General features: G+C 43.9%; 1 protein-coding gene across 6 annotated transcripts in view; it reads right to left on the bottom strand.

Annotated features, from left to right (window-relative positions):
* Nucleotides 1–3230: 3230 nt before the first annotated feature.
* TNC (tenascin C) overlaps nucleotides 3231–24490 on the bottom strand; it is an 83270-nt gene continuing 62010 nt past the window's right edge. For 5 of the 6 annotated variants that reach the window (XM_081179594.1, XM_081179595.1, XM_081179596.1 and 2 more), the window contains 12 exons: nucleotides 23084–23356; nucleotides 19861–19983; nucleotides 18896–19039; nucleotides 18004–18123; nucleotides 16681–16824; nucleotides 16252–16382; nucleotides 13818–13950; nucleotides 12203–12354; nucleotides 10766–10862; nucleotides 9867–10028; nucleotides 5733–5896; nucleotides 3231–4195 (listed from right to left, as the gene is read on the bottom strand). In XM_081179594.1, coding sequence (XP_081035720.1) covers nucleotides 4085–4195; nucleotides 5733–5896; nucleotides 9867–10028; nucleotides 10766–10862; nucleotides 12203–12354; nucleotides 13818–13950; nucleotides 16252–16382; nucleotides 16681–16824; nucleotides 18004–18123; nucleotides 18896–19039; nucleotides 19861–19983; nucleotides 23084–23356 — 1754 coding nt within the window. In that variant the 3' untranslated portion in view covers nucleotides 3231–4084. The remainder of the gene's footprint in view (nucleotides 4196–5732; nucleotides 5897–9866; nucleotides 10029–10765; nucleotides 10863–12202; nucleotides 12355–13817; nucleotides 13951–16251; nucleotides 16383–16680; nucleotides 16825–18003; nucleotides 18124–18895; nucleotides 19040–19860; nucleotides 19984–23083; nucleotides 23357–24490) is intronic. The other variant, XM_081179599.1, reaches the window with a different exon arrangement.

Raw genomic sequence — 24490 nt, 5'->3', positions numbered from 1 at the left:
ACAAACACACACACACACACACACACACACACACACACACACAATGAGAGCAAGAGCATTGACTTTTCTCCTACATATTGTTGTGAACAGGGATTTTCCATTCTGACAAATATGAAAGCTCAGGAAAGAGAATGGCTTCTTCGTGCTGATGAGGAGAAGAGAGTTTGTTTGTCTCAAATTAGGCCTAATATAAATGAATCACTCAGCAAAGGCAAGCTCATACCTCTCATTGAGTCTGTATACATACATAAGGTACATACAAGGGTGTAGCCAGGACTTTTGTTGGGAGGGGGGCAGAACCGATGTGATTGGTCAGTTAGGTAAGTATTTTTATTGTTTTTGCGGGGGCAGCTGCTCCCCTTGCCCTCCCTTGGCTAATCCCATGGGTACATACATTAGAGGCTTACACAGGCAGGAAGAACCAGATGTGCAAATATAAGATGGGGGATACCCGGCTTACTAGCAGCACATGTGAAAGGGGTTTAGGGGTTTGGGTGGGCCACCAGCTTAACATGAGTCAACAGTGTAATGCAGCAGCAGCAAAAAAAGGCTAACGTTATTCTAGGCTGCATCAATAGAAGTATAGTGTCCAGGTGAAGGGAAATAATAGTCCCACTCTATTCTGCCTTGGTCAGACCACACTAAACAGGGAAACATTGGCCTGCGAGTGCTCCAGTTGGAGAACAGCCTTTACCAAAGGTGCCATGGGCTTTGAAGACACTCGAACTCAGGACAGAAGGGAGAAACGTGCTAGGAGGAAGGCACACTTGGCAAACCCTCCTGCCTGGAAACCAATGTCCCCACTGTGGAAGGACGTGTGGATCCAGAATTGGCCTCCACAGTCACTTACAAACTCATTGTTAAAACCATGTTTATGGAAGACAATCTTACTTGGCTATGAGTGATAGAAGAAGAAGAAGAAGAAGAAGAAGAAGAAGAAGAAGAAGAAGAAGAAGAAGTGGTGTCCAGGTCAAGGGAAGTAATAGTCCCACCCTATTCTGCCTTGGTCAGACCACACCTGGAACACTGTGTCCAATTCTGTGCACCACAAATTAAGAAGAACATGCTGGAACATGTGCAGAGGAGGACAACCAAGATGATCAAGGGTCTGGAAAACCAAGTTTTAAGAGGAACTGTTAAGGGAGCTGGGTATGTTTAGCCTGGAAAAGAGGAGAGAGGATATATGATAGCCATTTTCAAATATCCAGAGAGCTGTCACATGAAAGATGGAGCTATCTTGTTTTCACCTGCTCTAGAGGGTAGGACTTGAACCATTGGATTCAAGCAACAAGAAAAGAGATTCCAACTAAACATCAGGAGGAACTTTTTGACGCTATGAGCTGTTCGACAGTGCAACAGACTCCCTCATAAGGTGATGGACTCCCATTTCTTGGAGATGGCCAACCATCATGGCTACTTTAGTTGAGATTCCTGCATTGCAGGGGGTTGGACTAGATGACCCTTGGGGTCCCTTCCAACTCTTCTATGATTCTATGTGCTTTTCCTTGTAAAGAATGGAACTTGTCTGCCACCTACTGGTATAAAGCAGGAAATGGTTCTGAGAAAGAAGCAGAGAATGGGTGAGCTCTAAGTTAGCAGAAGCAGTTTGGGGTACAGGCTTCTTACTCCTTCCCCTTTTTGAGGATTGTATATGGGAAAGCAGCACACTCCTTGAGGCACTGGATTTCTAATGCAGAAGATCTTCAGCATTTGTAAGGTGAAACCATGTACGGCAGTTCTACCAGGATGGGTCTTGAGGGATCTAGGATCCAGCTAGGTTGAGGGTCCAGATACAATGACCAGGAAGGGCCCAAAATGTAGCAGAACAGTATGGGGTAACAACCCCACCCTCTCTTTCAAAATGTCTCTAGCCGTTTTGTGCCGGCACCCACAAGACATATAGCAAGAGTACAAACCCTTTCTATGTCTTTTTACCCCTCAAAAGTACCGAACAAAGGAATGCCTAAAAGATTGTCGCACCTCTGATATGGGCTCAGCAGGAGAGCATCTCCATTAGAAACCACATCACCAGGTGGTCTGTGCTGTATAATGGAGGGAGTGAGAATTGGATATTATCGAAAGCAAATGACCATCTTGATGGTCCCGATCAACTCAGAAAAAGGACATGGGAAGATTGCTTTATCCCAATTGAGACCACTCATTGAGACCACTCATTGCTTCCAGCATTCTTCATTGAGTTTCAGAAGCAAGAGACAAAGCCTCAAATTGACGGTGAAAGATTCAGCTTTATCAATTGTCACGTTTTTTGGCTGATTGCAACATTGCCCAAGTTCTCCTATCAAGGCATTGTTTGGGGTCATCAACCCAGGGGAAAGCTGTCATCAGCACATCATTGTCCCATGACAAAATAACTGCCTTTTGCTATTTCAGGCCCTTGATCCATTTAGCTCAATATTCAACACTAACTTGCAGAGACTCTCCAGTATTTCAAACGGGATACTGGGGACTGAATGTCGGAACAACTGCATACTGTGTGTGTGCTCTGCCAATGTGTTTTGGCCCTTCCCTGAATACATAGGAACAAGTGGCTTCATCACATAATGACCCACCTAGCTTAGGACTGTCTACACTTGCTGGCAGAGACTCTCCAGAGATCTTTCCCAGCCCTTATCTGGAGATGCCAGGGTTGAAACTGGGATCTCAGCCACTAAGCTATGGTCCTTCCCCTTCAATTCACTGCTGATAAATGATGGCTCTGTACCATTTTGAGACTTTGCCTCATCTTTAGAATAATTTGGTGCAGGAGACTAGTACTTCCTCCATCACCATCTATACTATTGACTGTCAACATTGCTCCATGGTCTCACAAACAAGTTCTTCCTAAACCCTTTTCCAGGGATCCTTTAATTCAGGGGTGGGAAATCTGTGGTCCCGCACATCTTTGCTTTCACTGGCAATGCAAGGAATTTAAATGGAGACTGCCTGCAATTTTTCTGTCATTGCTATGGTACACACACACGTACACACACACACACACACACACACACTGCGGAGAGGCCTGTATACACCCATACCCCTTGAATGTACACCAAACAATATGACACATTAAAAAAAAAAGACTCAGAGATTTCTGTAAAAGTAAAATTGTGCTTTTATTTAATTTTTTTAAAAATGTACAATCAGACACTGTCCTGCTGTGTTTTGGAAAGCATGGATTGTTTTAAAAAAAACCTTGATGACAAAAAACTTAGCTTATTATTATTATCATCCTTTTCTTTTCATTTCTTTTCATTATATTAATAATATTAATCTTAGGATGAAATGTTTAAATAGGGCTGCTTTCTTCCTTGCCCTTTTCTATATCTGTGTTTTTTAAAAATATATATAGAGAGAGGTGGATCCAGACTTGCAGTGCAATCTCCACCATGCCTACTAAGAAGTTAGGTCCTCCTTCTTTGTCTCACTGTTGCCCTTTTCGAACTCAGCAGGGAGGAGGATGGGGACAAAACTAGAATGTCATTGGCTCTGGTGCCACCTACTGTTGCACACTCTGCCATCCACCCTACCAGTCCAAATGTGCACCAGCCACCACTACTCCCAGGTGAGTGGAGATAGGATTGCATCTTTAGTCATGCTTGGAGTAAACCCACTGAAACCAATGGAACTTCAGTTAGTCATGGAGAAGTCTGGATCCAGTCTGTATATATAGGAAAAGCTTCCAGATCATCAGCTAATAAAGCTCAAGGATGGCTAATAATGATCACAATAATAATGTATATATTTTGTGTGTGTGATTCTGTGTGTGAATATGCCAGATTGTGTCCTCTTCCCTGACATCCCCTCCCCTCCCCGCTTCCCTCCCTGGCGATTGTCATCTTTGGTGCAAAGAAAGCCAGCTACAGATAGGGGAAAAAGGATGCTCAGTTGAGCACGCTACGTTTTGAAGAAGCCTTTCCCACCCCCAATAAAAAATGGTCAAGGGAGCCAAGGTTACGTCAAGCAACACTGATGCTTTGGTAAAGTTCCCATCTCCATTTCTAATCTCCCTTCCCCCAAATTTCTGGAAAAACAAACAAACAAGCAACCATTCTTTTTCTTTCTGTCAGCCAACCCCGTGGAGGATTCATGCTCTCTTTCGTCTCCCTTCAAGATTCCTAAAGCTGTAGGGTCTCAGTTTCATCTCTGCAAACTGGATGGAGTGCTCATGACCTTTCCAGTGGAACCAGTTGACACCCTGCAAAAACAGAGGCAAGAACGGAAGGTTGATATAAATGAACAGGCGAACGCTACTGTTTACTAGCTATTGTGTGCAGTTAAGAGTATCAACTACAAGCCATGGCATCCCTGGTTGAAATGCCATCATAGCCATTAACTGACATATAAGCTACAAGACAAGGATAACTGTGACTTTAAGGATGAATGGGAACCCTTTACAAAGTATCTGAAGATGCAACAAAGCGAACTTGACTCCTTGGCAGGTTTTGAATAAACATTCACAAACCTTTTATTGATAATAATTAGCTAAATAGTTTGAGGATCTATACAACTTTGTAACATGCAGAAAACAGCATTCTTAGAGAAACCAAAGACTGGAACTGAGGGAAGTTGGGGGGTGTGGTGAGGGATGGTTGGTTTTTGTGGGGGAGGGGGGAGGGAGGAAAAATGGGGGGTGGGAAACAAGGATAATATGTTTTTGGATAATATGTCTTGTTATAATCTTGAATAAAAAAAATTAAAAAAAAGAAATGCCATCATAGCCATCAATTCTATCGGTTGATATTTATTCCCAAGCAGTCCTCAATAGCAATGGTGGGAAACCTCAGACTCAAGGGACAAAATGTGGACTTCCAGGGCTTCCTATGTGGCTTCGGGACTTTCCCCACACCACATCTTCTTTCTCTGGGCCTCCTTTAAGTGCCTGGAACTGTGGCAGTGCCGCCTGCCTGCTTGTCTAATCAGAGAGTAGGTATGTAGGCAGGGATGCCAGAGAATTCCAACAGAAACAGGAGGAAATTGGCTTTGCACTGCTGGAAGCATTTAAGCAAAGCTGGAAATATAGCCAACTGGTGGGGCTGGTGTAGCTACACCCTGAACTTAGCTCAGTGGGATGTTCAGGGTTTCTTTAGCCTTGATGTAATGATTCACCTTGTTTTACTCAGTATGCACCCATTGAAATTAATGGATCTAAGTTTAGTGAGTAAACATCAAGGGAAAATCTGCACCTGATGCCTTGTGGGACATCTTCAGGAGAAGAAAGGGCTAAGGAGTAAACACTACACAAATGCAGCGTGGAGTCCCTGAGGCAGCCAGGTGGCATCTTGTATGCCTCCTTCTGGGAACTCCTGCAGCCAAGCTGGTGCCAAATGTAGTGCTATGCTTTCCTTTTGGACCACATCAGAGAGGCCGAGAAGGGGGCACATTGTAATCAGGACAGCCCAGGACCTCCATACACATTGCCCAGGCTAGTGCCCCAGAGAGGGCACTGCTAACACAGCAAAAACAGCAAGGAATGCATCATTTATGAGTCTCTTCAGCCACAGCAGGCACTACAATTATCCAGCAGTTTTGACTTCACCTCCAGAGGCGCACTGCATTGTCTCTTGATGGAGACAGATGCCAACAAAAAGTTAGTGCTATCCATTAATTTCAATGTCTACTCTGAATAGGGCTCGCACTGGTAGGATAACCTCCCATCTCCACTTCTAAGCTCTGCAAGGTGGCGACTTGCCCACTTGTACCCTGCATGACAAGTGCAATGTACAACAACTTACCTGGCTATGGTTGTTGTCCCCATATCTACCCATAAGGTTAACACGGTGGCAGTTCTTGTACCAGAAAGCTCCTTTGTATGATAAAGCGCAGTTAGTAATTGCTGAATCGTGGTCCTTGTCGTGGGTGGAAAAGGGGCGTGCATTGTGGTAGGTCATGGAATCGCCTGTGTGATGGAGAAAAAACATAGCTGATTTTTAGGTTGTTGCTAGCAGGAACTGTACTATACATTTTTGTGACCCGAGGTGAAGGGCAAAATAGTATGTCTCCTCTTCCTCATTCCAAATACAAGTGGCTGCTGGCTCCTATTGGCACCTGTAGGGTGGAAGTCTGGGAGCCCAACAGTAGATGGCACTAGAGTCAATAACAGGTGGAGACAACTATTCCTAGTTTTTAACCCACCCTCTTCACTGTTGAGTTCTAACAAGGGCAACACTGAGACAAAGGAGGAGGAAGACCACAGGCAGGGCCAACCTCTGAACAGGTAGGAAGGCAGGTAGGTGGCTTGGGAGAGGAAACTGGTTGAAAAAGAAGAGTTTGGATTTGATATCCCGCTTTATCACTACCTGAAGGAGGCTCAAAGCGGCTAACATTCTCCTTTCCCTTCCTCTCTGTGAGGTGAGTGGGGCTGAGAGACTTCAGAGAAGTCTGACTATACCTAAGGTCAGTGGGCTAGCTTAGGTGGCACAGAGCAGATAGGTTTAGGAGGAAAAGGGCAGAATGCTGCTGTTCCCTGGCATTTACCACCTGAAGTAGCTGCCCCACTGCCTAATGATAGTGCCAGCCTGGTTTGTGGAACACAAAAGAAAGACTGATGTCATGCGGGCAGAAACAAAGAGAACTGTCTGAAGTAGTGATCTGAGTGAGCCCTTCCCCATATTGGAAGAAATCTGCAGAGAAATACTCATGAATTTCTATGATGAGGTTTAAATAAGTGAAGAAATAGCAAACTAATGGTGGAATTGTGAAGAACTAAACTTTATATTTTTGGGGGGGGGACTGAGAGAATCAGAAATGGACAGATACATCCATCTGCTTTGCGGGGGTGGGGGGTTTACAAAATTTCTAGTCTGGTGGCCACTGGAATTTTCCACCCTGCCCCTAGCAGGCTTCAAAACAAACCTTGGAAGGGTGCATATGGTTTGCATTATAAAGTTACCTATCTCTGGGGATTCTCAGAACAAACAGACCCATGGAGAATAGCACACATTACTAACTTGCATCTACTAATTCCAACAGGGCCTGCTCTGAGTTGAATTAGCTGCTCACAACTCTTCTAGATTCTTTACTCCCTTTCTATTGAATGTGTTTTGTTTTCGTTGGGAGATCATCCAGCTCATTCCAATACTGGTTCCAATATAAGGGGTTGGGAAGGGGGCAAAAGAAAGGACTGGAAGGAGCCTGTGGGATTTGGCCTGCCATCTTTGCAACAAAGCAGATGTGGTCTTCCAGAACATTTTCCATGCTTTGTCACACAATGTACAGCTTGTTATGATGGGGAACCGCTAAGCACATTCTTGGCATCTTGACCCATCCTGTTCCTTCTTGCGTAAGCCATATTCAGGACAGGTACTTAGAGCTTCAAGAGAGACATTGCTGGGCTCAGGCTGTTTGTTTACATTCCAAGACTGAAACAACAGCAAGTTGCTCAGCACCAGGTAGATTTAAAATGGAAATGACACACAGAAGCAATGTTACACAAAAAGGCCCATAATCCCTTGCAGGAAACAAAGGTATCCCAATGCAACCCATTTTAACCCTGTGTTAAATTGATGGACAAAAATAAAACAATGCTCCTTCTGGGGGTGGGGAACTCTTTATCAAGAAGTGCTCAACCACCACTGGCATCAGCTCTTAAATGCATTGTAAGAACCATAAATGCCAGAACTTGGGCTTGGGTTTGGATTTGTTCCCCCCCCCCTTTCCCCCCCATGCATAAGGTAAAGGTACCCTTGCCCGTTTGGGCCAGTCTTGCCAGACTCTAGGGTTGTGCGCTCATCTCACTCTATAGGCCGGGAGCCAGCGCTGTCCGCAGACACTTCCGGGTCACGTGGCCAGCGTGACAAGCTGCATCTGGCGAGCCAGCGCAGCACACGGAACGCCATTTACCTTCCCGCTGGTAAGCGGTCCCTATTTATCTACTTGCACCCGGAGGTGCTTTCGAACTGCTAGGTTGGCAGGCGCTGGGACCGAACGACGGGAGCGCACCCTGTCACGGGGATTCGAACCGCCGACCATGCGATCGGCAAGACCTAGGCTCTGTGGTTTTACCCACAGCGCCACCCACGTCCCCATGCATAGCTTACACAAAATTAAGGCCGAGGGTCACAACAAGTTATTAGCATACATTGTTGATAGAGGGGATAACTCTGTTTGAAAAGGATTTTGACAAGATGAAACATGTGCAGAGGGCAACCAGGAAGATCAAGTGTTTAGAAACCAAGCCTTATGAGGAATAGTGGAGGAGGCTAGCTATGTTTAGCTTGGAGAACAGAAGACTGAGGAGATGATAGCCATCTTCAAACATCTGAAAGGCTTTCATGTGGAGGATGGAACAAGCTTCGCTTCTGCTGCTCTGGATGGGAGGACCCAAACCAATGGATTCAAGAAATAACAAAGGAGATTCCTACTAAATGTTAAGAACTTTCTGAGGACTCAACTCGATTGATAAAGAAAAAGCATTTTATATGTGCTGTATAAGCGATATAACCATAGCTGTCAACTTTTCCCTTTTCTTGCGAGGAATCCTATTTGGAATAAGGGGACTTCCCTTAAAAAAAGGGAAACATTGACAGCTGTGGATATAACACTGTGACACCAGATGGCGCTGTGGAGTCCCATCTTTCCCAACCGGATTTCCCTGTATGAGTTTACAAAGCATTTAACTGAAACGCTTCTTTGATCCAGCCTGACGGTAATAGCTGTTTGACAGTGGAATGGACCACCTTGAAAAGTGATGGACTCTCATTCCTTGGGTGTTTTTAAAGACTGATTGTATGACCACGTGTCAAGGATTCTTTAGTTGTTATTTCTATATTGCATAGGTGGACTAGAATCAGTGTTTCCCAACCTTGGGCCTCCAGCTGTTTTTGAACTACAATTCCCATCATCCCTGACCACTGGTCTTGCTAGCTAGGGATGATGGGAGTTGTAGTCCAAAAACAGCTGGAGGCCCAAGGTTGGGAAACACTGGACTAGATGACCCTTGGAGTCACCTAGAATTCTAGAATACCTATAAAAGGCGACTAAATAATGAATGACTGCTGCATTGTTTCCATTTTTCATTTCCCCTACTCCGAATAAAACTTAGTTGGCTATCACCTGTTGTTGTTGTTGTTAATTATGCTAATCAAGACTCAACAAGAGAAGAAATCAAATGAGACATGCCCCAGGTAAGGATTCCTTTCTTAGAGATATTCAGATTGCCCCAGAATCTTTTCTTTTTAAAACAACTATGATTCATTATTGTAACTTCCTCCAACTTCTTCATAAAATGGAAATGAGGAGGCAGGGGCAGAGGTGTGGGTCCTTCTGTGACTGACAGCTCCAGTTTGCAATCTAAGAATGACTTTACCAGAGCATTGGGGAAGGACATAGAACACAACAGGAGTAGTTTGAGCTTCTGATTTCCCTCTGTTTTTTTCAGGAAGGTGTTACTAGATATGTATTATATTTTACAGCTGCATCTGTGATAAGGTTATTAGACTTTGTATTTTACAGAGTGTACGTGTTTATTGCTTGGATGATACTGTGTATCATTCCTGTTTAGCATATATTAACTATGCTCATTACATATTATGTACCATTAGGCATTGTTTATTATTATGAGTTACATAAATGCAACTCATAATAATAATCAGTACACCGTAATAATCAGCACATAATAATACACACGCACACACACACACATATGTAAGTGTTTTGTATTGCATGGATTTTGTACGGCATGCATATTGTGTTAGGGATTGGCATATACTGTTGATTATGTTCTGCAGAATCATAGAATCATAGAGCTGGAAGGGACCCAATTGGTCACCTAGTCCAAACTTTTGCAATGCAGGAATGTTGTAAATCACCTTACAAACAAACAATTGCAGAGGCTTACAAGTTATTCTGAGGCTAGCACACAAACCCACCTGCCGTGCCACTATATCCTTCCACTTTCAGCCGGTAGCGAGACCTGGCATCACCGACAAAAAACTTGTCATAGAGGGCATAGGCAGTTTCTCCATGGTCACGCAAATCCACCCGCAGCTCATACTGGCCCTGGGAAGTGATTTTGTGGAGCTTGTCCAGACCTATAGGGAACAATCAAGAACACTGGAACAAATGTATGGTTCTATACAGGCAGGAATAACCTGCTGCAGAAATATTAGATGGGGGACACCTCAGTTGTCAGTAGTACATGTGAAAAGGATCTAGAGGTGTCAGCAGACCACAAGCTTAACATGAGCCAACAGTGTGATGCAGCAGCAGAAAAAGCTAATGCTATTCCAGGCTGCATCAACATAACTATAGTATCCAGATCAAGGGAAGTCATAGTATTGCTCTAGTCTGTCTTCGTCAGACCACACCTGGAATACTGTGTCTAGTTCTGGGCACCACAATTTAACAAGCTGGAAGGTGTGCGGAGGAGGGCAAACATGATAATAAAGGGACTGGAAACCAAGCCTTATGAGGAATGGCTGAGCGAATTGGGTATGTTTAGCCTGGAAAAGAGGAGTCTGAGAGGAGATATGAAAGCCATCTTCAAATATCCAAAGGGCTGTCACATGGAAGATGGAGCAAGCTTGTTTTCTCCTGCTCCGGAGGGTAGGACCCAAACCAGTGGCTTCAAGTTACAAGGACGGAGAATCTGGCCAAACATCAGGAAGAACTTTCTGGTGGTAAGAGTTGTTTGATGGTGGAACAAACTCCCTTTGAAGGTGGTGGCAGTGCCAAATATAGGCTGATGTAGGTGGTCCTCCTGCACAGGGCACCAAACCAAGGGCGCAGTCCTTTGTGCAATGTAAGGGGACACTTGTTGGTCACGTACCTAGCCAGAATTCACCATTGGGATTTCCAAATCCAGCCTCATAAGTCCTCCAGTTCTGGTAGAATTCCTGCTCTCCATTCTGCCTTCTTAGAAACACCTAGAACCCAAAAATAAACATTGTTATTGTTATAAACATTAATATAATAGGACAGTGGCAGACAGCATGTGTATTCATATACCAAGTGCTGCCTGTGGTGTGTGGCTAGTGATCTCCAGACCCTCATGCAAGAATCTTTCCCAATGCTGCTCACCAGCCATTGCTCAGAGACACCATGAACTGAACCTGGAGCCTCTTGAACGCAAAGCCTTTGATTGGCCACATAGACAGTTTATGCACCAGACCAGCAAACACAGGAAGCCACTTTATACTAGACCTTTCCAAATCCCAGACCCTGAATTAGATTGGACTGATGCAGTCTTCTTGTTGAGGCAGTCCTGGATTACCCCTAGGATCCTGCCACAATGACAGTGACTCTTACTTTCCCCCCCATTCCATAATGTTTCTTTCTTTTTTATTAAATATTTTCTTGGTTTACAAAAGTACATGCCTTGTCTCTTTTTTCAGGTTGTACAGTCTTTCTTACAGATCAGTTATGTTTGTTGTGAGACATTAGTGTTGGGTACGGTATAAGGTTGGGGAAGAAGAAGGGGTAGAGGAGGGGTAGGGTGGTAAGGCTTAAATTATTTTGTATAGTGTACTTGTGGGGTTTTATGTCAGCCTCAACTGGGTAGGTTCTCTTTCTATTTTCTCGTTATAGTTCCTTGGTAGTGAGAGGTATTGGGGAGCAGGGTGTGGTTGGTTGTCTGTGGTTGTCTGCAGTTGGGTTTGTTTGCATTTGTGAGGGAGGGGAGGGCTTGTTGGGTCAGGTAAGGCAGACTGATTTGTATGCTTTCAGAGGATTCTTGTTGTTGTCTTGTTGGGCTGTGTATGTGATAAAGGGGAGCCAGACTGGGGTGAAGGCGTCCTCTTCTATTTGTCCCCATGTCAGTTTCAGTTTATTGGTTAGCTTTTCTAGTAAGGTCATTTTCCATACAATTAGATACCATTGGTCCATGTTTACTCCTGACAGGTCTCTCCAGTGCCTGGCTATGAAGCTTCTGGCTGCTGAGAGTACAGTGCCGTATCACCAGGAGCAAGAGTCTGCAGCATGCAGGAGACCCAGTGCTACACAGGACCCTAATCTGGATGTATTGTCTCCACTGAAGCTTTTGAGCAAGTAAGAAGCAGCTTTCAGGCAGTGGGTAGAGACTTGGACTGTTTTTTACCTTTCCCCATTCAATGCAGAAAGGGGAGAAGACTCTGCTTCTCTCCCATGCCCTTTGTGAATGCCAGAAGATGGGAGTAGATTAGTTGTAGCTACAATAATGGCTGGCTGCTACCTATTGTGTGGAAAGGTAGCTAAGTAATTAAGTAAGTAGAGTAGTACAAATACTCACAATCCATCCACCTCCATCAGAACTCATGTCGCAGAACACCTCTGTAGGCTGAGACTTGTTGCCATTTAGGTAAATAGTGTAGAGGCCAGAGGCTGTTTCTCCATTCAATAGAGCTTGGGAGCAGTCTCTGGGGTAAGGATACAAGAGTCCAGCTGCAGCAAAGGGGAACAAGCAAAGAATCACTACTTGAGTACCAGCACCTGTTACCGAGAAAGCAGTGGTGAGTGGTGCCTATTGAGCCAGACATGGAAGAAGGCAGGTAGACCAAAAAAAGTGGAGGCAGAGCCAACTAATTCTAGATTTGTCGCCATATTCCTCCCTGCAGAGTTCTACAAGAGCAACACCCAGGCCCCATTCACACTATACATTTAAAGTGCTATGATACCACTTTAAACAGTCATGGTTTCCTCCAAAGAATTTTGGCAGCTGTAGTTTTTAAGGGTGCTGGGAGTTGTTAGGAAATCCTCAATCCCTTCCCAGGGCTACAATTCCCAGTGCACTTAAACAATCAATTCATATTCACTGGGAACTGGGGGTTGTGGCTCTGTATGAGAATAGAGGGTGTCCCAGCAACACTCAGAACCTTTAACAAACTACAGCTCCCAGAATTCATTGGGGGGAAACATGGCTGTTTAAAGAGCTATCTAGTCTGATCCCCAGCAGTGCAGGAACCACAGCTAAGGAAACATAGTGCTTTAACTGTATGGTGTAAATGTGGCATGACACTAACTAAGAGGAAACTGGCATAGGCAGTTTGATCCTCTGGAGAAGATGTAAGTAGAAAATCAGGCTGCTAGGGGCTGTCTGGTGGCACATGGAGGTTAGGGGTGCAGTGTCCCATTTCTTTCTGGACCTCCCTTGAAAGAAAGGTGTGATTTTGTTAGGCCCAACAAAGATGTCAAATTCTGACCACCATGACAACATTTACGATAAGCATAGGAGCCAATTTCTAGGGGCCATGGAGGCTTCAGCCCCTGCAATAAAATATTTGAGGGGGCTGCCCCCCCAAGTTGATGGCCATTGCCATTCAGATGTTGTGTGTGCACTGCATCATGTGATCGAATATGCAGGATGGGGCTTACCTGCCCCCCTCCCATATTCTATTCAAGTTGGCACACCTGACGCTGAGGCAAATCATTCCTACATTTGAATGTGGAAGTACAAGGGTCCACACAGCAGAAATTGTGGCTGCTCCACATCTTCCCTGGTCCTTCTCCTGCTGTGTTACCTGAAGCTAAGCCATGGTTTGGCTCAGCATTATGTATGAAGCATGCATCGTGATTTCTCTCCCTCCAGACAAACTATGAGTGGTATGCCAAGAACAACTCATGACTATAGCTTGTTGCTTAAGGCAAAACATGGGCCCAAGTTCAGACCATGGCTTAGCTCATGGTAAAATTGGAGCACAAAGATTGGGGGAGGACTGAGAAACCACCCTTCCCCTTTGAGCTGCCTTTCCCAGCTCTATGGCATTTTTAAAAGATGCAATCAGAACTGAATGTGATAATCCAGAGTCAGACGCACAGCAGATGTATTGAAATATGGGCCAGTTTGCTTTGGGGGGTAGGAGTAGGAAGTGTCACCTGCCACCTCCCAGTCCCTGCATGTATCATACTTGTGGTGAATATTGCTTGGATGATCTTGCTCTTCAAATTCCGGTTTAGGGCCTGTAATTTCACTGTGTACTGGGTGGATGGACTCAGCTCTGACAAGCTGTAGGAATTCGACTCAGGTCCCAGGATAACTTCCTGCAGGGTGGGGGGAATCAATAATGAATGGAGGGTGAATGAATTAAGAATGAAGACTTGTTCCATTTTTTACATGGTTGTTGAATCATTCATGCTACCTTAAGAAAACAGTGTCAAAGTTTGATGAGGCCATTTCTGTTCCTGATAAGATCTTCCCACACCACACCACATTAGAAGCAAGGGAATGGTTTCTTTAAGATAAATCTTTCATACAAGAATATGCTGGTGGCATAGCTAGAAAGCAAGGTTAGTGTTGGTATGAACTTGGCTGATACATGCACTAAGCACAGCAGCATATTTGGAGCACATCAAATATGTATTCCCTACTGTGGCATCTCTATGAACATGACTGCACTAAATAGAAGGGATGTTTCTGCTGCCCAAACTCATCATGTCTTAGACACCCATCGAAAATGGTCTCAAAGGGCATTTCCTGGCAAATAATTTGGCTGTGCAATGCCAGGCTTTTTATGAAGAAAGCATGGATGTGAGAAGGGCAGTACCCCCACCCCCCCACCCCTGGCTATTTTCAGGGGTGGGGTGAATTTTGAAGGCAGAGGTTCAAAACTCACTGCCACTCCTCTTTGCCTTTCCTAGGCTGGCACTTCCAGTTTCTTGTCCCCAGAGATCCCATTGGAATGATGGGGGATGCTTAGCATTCTGGGAAAACAAATATGGCAGCCTCCAGCCCAGGAAGAGCATTTTTTGAGTTTGGCCTCTTTGCTCTTAAAATTCACATCAACAGCCTGAAGTCCTACCCACAAAGGTTTTGTGCATTGCTGGAAATGTTCGTGTTCCCCTCCAAGCCCTCTGATATGTCTCATGTATATCTGAGCAGTGCAATTCTGGTTACATTGGATTGTGTCCAATATTATTTTCGCTCAGAGAAGACCCATTTAAATTAATGGTCAGGACAAACTTAGGCCTATTGGTTTGAATGGGATCTAGTCTGAGTGGAATTGGCATTGGATACAACCATAATTACCACCACCCCCATTGATGTAGAACTCCTGTTCACAGGAGGAACGTAGAAAGCTCCTATATACCATTGGCCCTGTGAAATGCTGATTGATTGCCGCTCTATGGGGCCTTCTGACAGGGATTCTTGTCAGGCTTATATGGGAACCTGGGAACTTTCCCAAACAAGCTATGCGCTCTAAGGCTGCATTCACACAGAAGTATACTCCATTTCCCTAACATTTCCCAAATTGTTAATTCTCACATTATACTTGAGCCTTCACACAATGCAAGAGCTGGAAAACTAATGGAAGATAGCACATGTTCATTTCCATTTGATTCCACTGAAGATACATTTGCAACCATCCTTAACCTGGAAAATTGTGAGATAAAGTGACAGAATTGGGGGCAGTGTACGGGCATACAGATCTTTCCTGTGGTTTTCATGAGGGGCACTTTGGTGGTGGAACGAGGGCGATGGCCAGCCCTCCTTTGTTAAAATTATTGTTCTAGTGGAGAAAGAGTTTTAACTTGGGTGGGTGCTGTTTTATTGGAAGGGGAAGGTTGATTTAAATTGTTTTTAAATGTTATATATTAATTTAGATTTTGTATTTGTATTAGGGGTTGGTGTATTGTTTAGGGGCCTTTGTTGAGGAGTGTATTTTTTATTATTATTGTTAATTGTTTTAATTATTTTTATGATGCATGTTGTGCTTTTTATACTGTAACTTCATGTTGTGAACTGCCCCGAGACCTCTGCATACAGGGCAATATGCAAAACAAACAAACAGTCATGGGGAAACAAAAGCAGGCATGTGCGGAAAGGGTAAAGGATTACAGTCATACCTCGGGTTACAGACACTTCAGGCTGTGCGTTTTTGGGTTGTGCACTGCGCCGAACCTGGAAGTACCGAAATGGGTTACTTCCGGGTTTTGGCGCTTTGCACATGTGCAGAAGCGCCAAATTGCGACCTGTGCATGTGCAGATGTGGCGCTGCAGGTTGCAAACACTGCAGGTTGTGAACATGCCTCCCACACAGATCACGTTCGCAACCTGAGCGTCCACTGTAGTGATATTGTCTAACAACATTCATTGTTGTGTCACACCATGCTCAATGATGCGAATGAAATTTATTGCAACATGCTGGTATATCAGTCTAAAACTCATAGTTCCATAATGCACCAGCCACTGTAGTGTGAAAGACACATTAGAAAACAGACAGAAGTGCTGTCATTATAACCAGAGGGAAACTTAATGCATGTCTGAACGCATCCTTAATATTGGGTCCTCCCCTTTGCAGTCTGCACATAACAGAGACTATCATACTAGACTCAAATGCTTACCTTGACTTTGCCATCAATTGATTCATAGATCAAGAGGTAACCTGTAACAGGGGCACGAGGGGGCTTCCATGTTAGCTGTGCTGTTTCAAACTGAACATCAGTTGCAGTGAGATCCCTTGGAGCATCAAGGTCTAGGAGAAAGATGAGAAATGTTTATTTTTATTTTAAATATATTTTAATATAAAGATCAGTCTGCCTGGTGCCTTCCAGATGTTTTGAACCATAGCTGCCATCGACCCAAGGCAGCATGAACAATAGTCAAGGATGTTAAGAGTCATAGTCCAAAAAAACTGGAAGGAACAAGGTTGGAAAAGATATGTATAGGAACCAACTCATGCAGACTCAGCCCTCCCTTCTGAAAATCCAGTGCAATATACTTGTTTTAGGACCACAAGCTTCATCAGTAACCTATGATAGAACAGAACCTACCTGTAGTGAATTTGGTGGATATGACTGTGCTTTTCTGGGGTCCCTTCCTGGCATAGATCCGGAGTGTATATTCAGAGGCTGGACGGAGGCCAGTGAGATCATATTCCACAGTATTGCCTGAGACACTCTGAGTAATTTCACGCTCTAAAACAACAAAGGAAGACAGAACATCGATCAACGAGCAACTTGGATTCAGCAGGTGCATTTGTTGAACCATAGAATTGTAGAGTTGAAAGGGATTCTAAGGATAATCTAGTCCAACCCCCTTCAGCGCAGGAAGATGCAGGGATCAAACCTTCCACCTTGGCATTATTATCACAGTGCTCTAAGCTAATGGCATATTGGATTCACTGCTTTTGCAATGCATGTGTTGCTCCTCAGATAATTTTGGCCACTCTATATAGAGAAGAGGACTCTGCAACACAGCCCACTTGGATGAGAGAGCTTGTTGAACTTCATCCCTGCCATTTTATTTTCTTTCTTAGAAATATCTCAAACCCATCTCCCATCATAAGGCCTTAGGTCAGGATACAATGCAAATTACAATTCACATTGAACCAATCTGGATCACAAATGAACTTGCCAAAAAAAAGCAGGCTACAAATACAACAAACACCTTTAACGTTTCAAATATATTTATACTATAACTTAACATGGCTACTCTTCTGCAATTCATGGGTTGTAGACAACATTGGTCCTACTCAGAGTAGATCCGTTGAAACACGGCCATTGCTAAATTAGGTGCATTAATTTCAATGGGTTTACTCCAAGGACAACCCAACAATTTTAGGAGAGCTCCATGACAGAGTTAGCAAAAAGCAAATAGTGCAATTGTGGCTGGTGCCCATTGGTACTGGTAGGGCAGAAAGGAGGGATGTCAGCAGGAGGTGAACCCAGGGCCAATGACAGACCGAGACATCCCCTCGAGTGGTTGTAGGTAAGAAGAAAATTCCACAACTGTTTGCATTAAAAATAAAAATAAAAATCCTCATCTGCATGGTAGTGTGAATTTCTCCTAATATACACATTTTGTATTCAGTTTTGCCTGACACACATTTTTACAAAGCAATCTCCCCTGACATAATGCATTTTTGTTTGTTGTTATTTGTATATACACTATTCCCCCCAGCAGCTGCATTTTTAGTACACATTTCTTGGCTGGAGAACTGCATTGCAAAATCTGGAGGATTGCAGATTTTAAAATATGACTTTGTTTCAGTTCACATGCTATTTCAGAAAGTGCAAATTTGGTAGTTTTGACTTTAAAATTGGGTCGCATTTCTCCCCCAGCCCCAGCCTTACTTCAAAGCAATGTTGACTTACCACCCTCAGTAACATAGGAAATGATGTACTCATCAACAGCAGCAATTGCTGGCTGCCAAACAGCCAGTGCTTTGGAATCCGTGATGTTCACTGCCATTAGCCCTGATGGACTATCCAGAGCTACAGAGTGGGAGACAGACAGAGATAGAATGTCACAATCTGCCTTGGTACCACTTGCTAGAACACCTGTGTGGTATCATCTGTATTACTTCCTTCAAATCCCTTCTGAAAAAAAGACATACATTTTCTGTCAAGGATAGCCCTCTAGTTCCCAGTAATGCAGTGGGAACTAAGTCTAAATGCATGCAACTGTAATGGCCATATCTTGCTCCCTTGTTTCTCCCAGTCTTTCTTCCCCTTTCTCCACTGTTGCCTCTGTGTCAAATTTTAGGCTGTAAGCTCCTCAGGGCAGGGATCTGCCCTTTTGTACTCTCTAAAGCAATTGTGAGGAATCTCCAGTCCGCAGACCTAATAAAGCCACTTCGCCCAGATCATGCACACCTGACATTATATGTTACGCCAAATGGCTGAAAAAGAACAACCAGGAACCTTAAAATGAACTCTTCATTTTTCCATGGTAAGCAGGGCTTTTGCTACCAACCCCAATGTGGCTGGCTGCACTCAAAAGTGGAACTGTTCCTTGCCCCTAAACTATGTCTGCCTGCAACCCCATATTGGTAGGTATCTTCCTTTGCAATCTCGCTTGAGTCCAAAGGAAAGAATCAGGAGCACACCTGTGGTAACCAGACATCAGGTGTTTGACAGTGATCAGCCCTATCTTTTTCTCAAAATGGCTCACCAGGAGACAGGAGCTCTGGATCCTGTTCCCTACTCCTGCTGTAAAGCATCCTGGCTACTGATCACTTAATTGCCATCAACTTCTGGGACATACCTGTGGTCACAGATCCAGAAACAGGCTCACTTTCTTCAAATCCTTTGACAGAGATGATACTGACAATGTACTCCACGCCTGGGATCAGTTTTACCAGTTTAGTTCTACTCCTGCTTCCATCTACTGTCACATAATTGGGGGGACCTGGAATAGATAGTAGCTTGGGTGACTGGTGGGACTAAGTGTGCAAGGTTCAGAAACCAGAAGCAAAGGCTTAAGTATTTTGCCTCCAACATTCACAATACATTACCACCCATAAGAGAACATAAGAGCCCTGCTGCATGAGCCAAAGGCCCATCTAGTCCAGCATCCTGTTCTCAGTGTTTCTGAGAAGGCTACAAGAAATACATGAGCACAACAGCTCTTTCCCTACTCCTCTTCCACAGCAACTGGTATTCAGATGCATACTGCAACCAGCGCTGGGGGTAGTACACAGCCATCATGGGTATGAATTTGTCTAACCTCCCCTTAAAGACATCCAAGTGGGTGGCTGTCACAACATCTTCTGGTTGCGCATTCCATAGTTCCTTTATGCACCATGAGAAGAAGTGTTTTCTTTTGTCTGTTGTGAACCTCCCAACATCCAGCTTCATTGGTATTATGAAAAAGGTAGAAACATTATTTCATCCCAAGGGTCATAGCCTTCCTCAGGTAACCTTGGGGGGTGGGGAGGCACATGCCAGCAGAGGATGGGGTCAGAGACAAAAGTAGACAAAGCAACGGATGCAAATCTTATCTTACACACATACCATCTCTCTCTAAGCTGCATCCAGGCAAGCAAGAGAAATGACCACAGTTCATGAACACTTTTAAGTCAGGCAAAACCATTCATGAAGGGCATAGATAAGTGCTGGTGGGAGATTGGGAGATGTGGCCTGAAAAGATTCTGAGGGCCAGGCATTTGGCCACCTCCAGTTTCCCCTCCTCTGGCCCATCCCTGTTCATACACCCTTCTTCTTCCTTACCTCCTGTAACTGGAACATAGGTAATCCGGAAGAGGTCCACCCTTGTCCTTGGGGGTGTCCAACTGACCACAGCTGAGTCTTCGGTAATATCAGAGAATGTAATTTCCTTGGGAGGTCCCATTGCTAACCAAGAGACAGACAGTAAGACAAACAAAGAGAAGGAGTTAACAAATTGTTGCATCAGCCAGGCTGGTAGGGAAAAACACACACACACACACACACGGTCTCAGATTTCCAGTCCAGGAGCTACAATAAATATTTGGTCCAGTGTCATGACTGGAATGGAAAGTTCCATACCACAAAGCATTTTTACTTGGCACAGGCAAATGATTGTCTTCATGGCCAAGTTTCTGTTTTTGACAAGGATCTTGAAGTTGTAGTCAATACTGCACACAACTCCCCCCTGACCCCCCCCAAAGAATTGTAATGCTCAAATCCCAAGACACCTTCTGCCAGGAGACGACATCAGGATAGCAAATGCTGCACTCAAAATGGATCATTCATGGTCTTTGACAGTATGTCAGGTGTCATAGCTCTAGCTGAGAGATTCATGTGTTCTCAGTTGTGAACATGGAGCTCTTGTATTGGGGAAGCCTCTGCACATTTATGCTCCAGGGCCTGGCTATCAACTTTCCCTTCTTTAGTTTCAGTACTACCCTTTTATAGAACTCAGTGGGGAGGAAGGTGGGGCCGAAACTGGAATTAGTCCTCATCTGCAGTATTCACTTAAAGCAGTACCATAGAAGCATAGAATTGTAGAGTTGGAAGGGACCCTGAGGGTCATCTAGTCCAACCCACTGCAATTCAGGAACATGCAGATGTTCCATATGGGGATCAAACCTGCATCCTTGGCATTATCAGCACCACACTCTAACCAACTGTGTCATCTGATGATTAACGTACCATCCCACTTTACACAGTCATGGTTTCCTCCAAAGAATCCTGGGGACAGCAGTCTGTTAAGGCTGCTGGGAGTTGTCAGGAGACCCCTTCACAGAGCTACAATACCCATATTTTCCCAGGAAGAGTGATTGCTAAACTACTTTTAGAACTGTAGTTCTGTGAGCAGACAAGGCATCTCCTAGGCACCTCACAGCACCTCCAACACACTAGTGTTACCAGGATTATTAGGGGTAAGTCATGACTGTGCATTCACGCACACACACCTAGGAGTTTCCAGTGGAAATGTAGATTGGACAGGGCATATAGTCATTATGTTTCTACTGTATTTCCCAGCTTTTTGCCTTCATAACATTGTTGGGGCATTTTTGTCACAATGTTTATGCTGATGATTGGCATCAGATGTAGATACTCTTTGAATAGAAAAAAAAAATGTGGCTGATGTAAATCTGTCAGTTTTGTGTATATCCTGCCCTCTTCCCCTTGGTTAAATGTCCCTGCATACCCATTGCAGATAATGATAAAACCATGTGTAAATCAAAGCTGTTCAAGTTTACAAGTTTTCATGTCAAGATTTTTGCTACGGGTCTTACATTTCTTTTGGCAGGTCAACTTGCAAAAGGGAAATAAAATGGAAGAGCTATCCAACACCCAGAAGAAAAAATAATAATAATCTGGCAGCCCAGTATGTACATTCAGCCTTTTAACTGTAAATAGATGATTTTTCCCCAGTTGCAATGAAAACAACTTAGGGTTGTTGTTGTTTTGAATAAAAAATAAAAAATAAGCAACCCACACAAGAGATGTCCATTAGCACGCAAGAGACAAATACCAGAAGCAAATCACATTAAAATAATCTAATAAGACATGCAAGTTAAAGTTCAACTAATTTTTTCTTCTTCTAAATTTGGAGGATGTATGCACTTTCCTAATTTGACTTTGCTTACAAAACCCAATTCTGAAACATCTTCAGCATTTCAAGATTTGTAAGGAAAGAATGAGAAAAAGCTATCCTAAGGGCTGATGTGTGTTGGAGTCCAACAGCATCTGGACCTATTTACCCTTTCCAGTCCAAAACTCAGTGGAGAAGGGATGGGGGACCCTGGCCCTCCAGGTGTCGCAGGTTTCTTTATTTGCCTTTGGGAAAATCTTTTTTGCATTAGCATCAAAATTTGGGTGTACTGACAGACCGAAAGCCATAAAATCAAAAGCTAATTACACGTCACTCACACATCATGAGGACCACGATTCCTTGAAGCTCTCTGAATTGCTGCACTATAAGCAATGTTGTTGGAGATTTTAATGGACTTTTTCCTGTTACCAACTTACAGAATTAAATCCTGGGCTCCTAAGTCATTCTGAAAAGGGCTGACTCAGATTCTGTCACTGATGATGGTGGGAAGGAGGCACTGTAACAGCTAATAGATATTTATCCTGGAGAAAAGCTGTATCATAGTGGCAAAGTATTTACTTTCCATGCAGAAGCACCTAGGTTCAATCCAAGGCATCACCAAGTAGGGATTGGAATGTCTCTTGCCTGAAACCCCAGATAGGGCAGGAGCACCGACATGTCAGTCACCTTGCACCATAATAACATTGACTGATTGACTTGTAGGTGTTCCTTCCAACCTGTTAAAAGCTGGCCTATGGAGTGGGGGAGAGATAATGATAAAACAGTATTGAACTTCCTATGACATCAGGTGTGGTCTAAGTGGGCATGGTTGGTGGAAAATGATCTTGTGGTTCAAATGGGGAGGCCTGGTGGGTTAAATGTGGCCCCTGAGCCAGAGGTTCCTCAACTCTGGTGAAGACAATACTGAGTAGATGGACCATAGTCTGAGTTGTTACAGGACAGTTTCCTATGCTTAACAAGTAAAGCCACTTTGAAATAGCTGTACTCTTTGCATGAGTTGGTCTGTGTGAAGACCTACTGACCAGTGATGGATGCATGTTCCAACAAGGATTCCACAGACATCACACCCATTTTTGTACTTTCCAATTTTTTTATGGTATGAAAAGCTAGCATTGCTTGCAGCTAAATTTTATCCTTTGGAATTAATGTACTTAAATTAGTCATGCCCATCAGTTCCAAAGCCTCTGCTTTGAGTAGGACTAACACTGGATAATACTCCTTAGTTCAGAATGACAGTTGGGCTCACATGATGGGATGCTCCTTCACCTTAAAAAATAAAGAAACAAGACCCTGCATATAGAAATGTAGCGTGTCAAGAAGAAAGGTACAGATGTGAAAGACACATGCACACATATGCAGGTGAGTGGATCATGCCTTTCTCATCCTTGCCACACTTTATCCAAACAATACCTGTTGTAGCGATTGTATTTACAGGTTGGGAACGTTGTCCACTGGTAACTCCATAGAGATCAATGTAATATCCTGTGCCTTCTTTCAGCCCTATTATATCTTGGGTGCGTTCATGGCCTGGTACAATTAGTTCCAGAGGGTCTGATACCATATTGGTGTCCCTTATTTTAAGAACAAAACTGTCAAAGGCTCCATCATCTGCCGTCCAAGACAGACGAAAGCCATCAGGGGTTGCATCTGACACCAGAAGGTTGTCCACTTCAGGTTCTGCTTCTGAAAGTGCAAGAGGGAGAGAAAGAGAAAGAAAGAAAGCAAGAGAGGGAGAAATAAGATTTTTAATTTCCTTTAAAAGAAGAAAAAGGAGGAGACTCCAAGGAGATTTGCCCCAAGTCAGATTAGCGTATGATGTAAATGTTCCCGTCACAAATTCAAAGAAGTGGAAAGAATCCGCTATCCAAAAAAAGGAGGGAAATGCATTCAGAGATTATGAGCAAGACACATTCTTATAAAAATATGTGGGTGTAGGTGCGATCACTCTTCAAGGACCCCCAAAGCAGCATGGCATAATCACTCACCATCTCCCCCTGCCATGCAATATTAAAACATGCTGGTAGTAAGCCTGATGTTCATTCGTTCTCTGTCTTCCATCAGAATCTCCTATTTTTCTGCTCATTTTTTTTAAAGAAGGTCATTAAAAGCAAAACCACTGTAAATTATCTGAACATTGTTGTTTTCCCAGGTTCACATCAAAGCACGCCTTTGAACAAAACAACCTATTCTTCCAATTCACAAATTATAATAAGTTTGTAGCCCCTTTAGTCCAGCACCCCTGATCCGGTGGTGGCTGGTGGCACAGAAGACGAGGAGGCTATCAGTAGGTGGAGGTGAAGCCAATGATATGCTGAGTCAACTTATTTCAGTTTTGTTCCCAACCTCCTCACTGCTGAGTTCTGCAAGACTAACACTGAGACTGGTAATAAGCAAGAAGGCAGGCAGGTGGGGATACCTGGGGTTGGTGGGGCACTGTCTTATTGAACCACCCCTTCTGCCCTATCCATACAGAAAATGGAGGGCAGGAGTGGGGAGCTTCTGCAGCCCTCCTGATGTTGTTGGGCTACTATTCCTTGTTGGCCATGCTGTATGGGACTAATGGGAGCTGAAGTCTAATAACATTTGGAGGGGCAGAGGTTTTTCATGCCTGAGCAGATGACTCTCGACTGAGGGAGAGCCTAACCAATTCCCTAGGTAGCTGACTCTATTGTTGAGCTGCTTTCCCCTAGCAAGATGTTTTCCTATTGCTTATCTGAAACCTGATCTCCTGTAACATAAGCACAAAGTTCTAGTTCTTTTCTCTGAAGCAGATGAGAATAAATTTTTGCTCTCTTCTATGTAGCACCTCTTCAGACA

This window comes from Podarcis bocagei (genome assembly GCF_964188305.1).
Source record: "Podarcis bocagei genome assembly, chromosome: Z".
In the NCBI taxonomy this organism is placed as follows: domain Eukaryota; kingdom Metazoa; phylum Chordata; class Lepidosauria; order Squamata; family Lacertidae; genus Podarcis; species Podarcis bocagei.
Note: the sequence above shows the minus strand (reverse complement) of the source record. Positions and strands in the feature narration are given on the sequence as shown.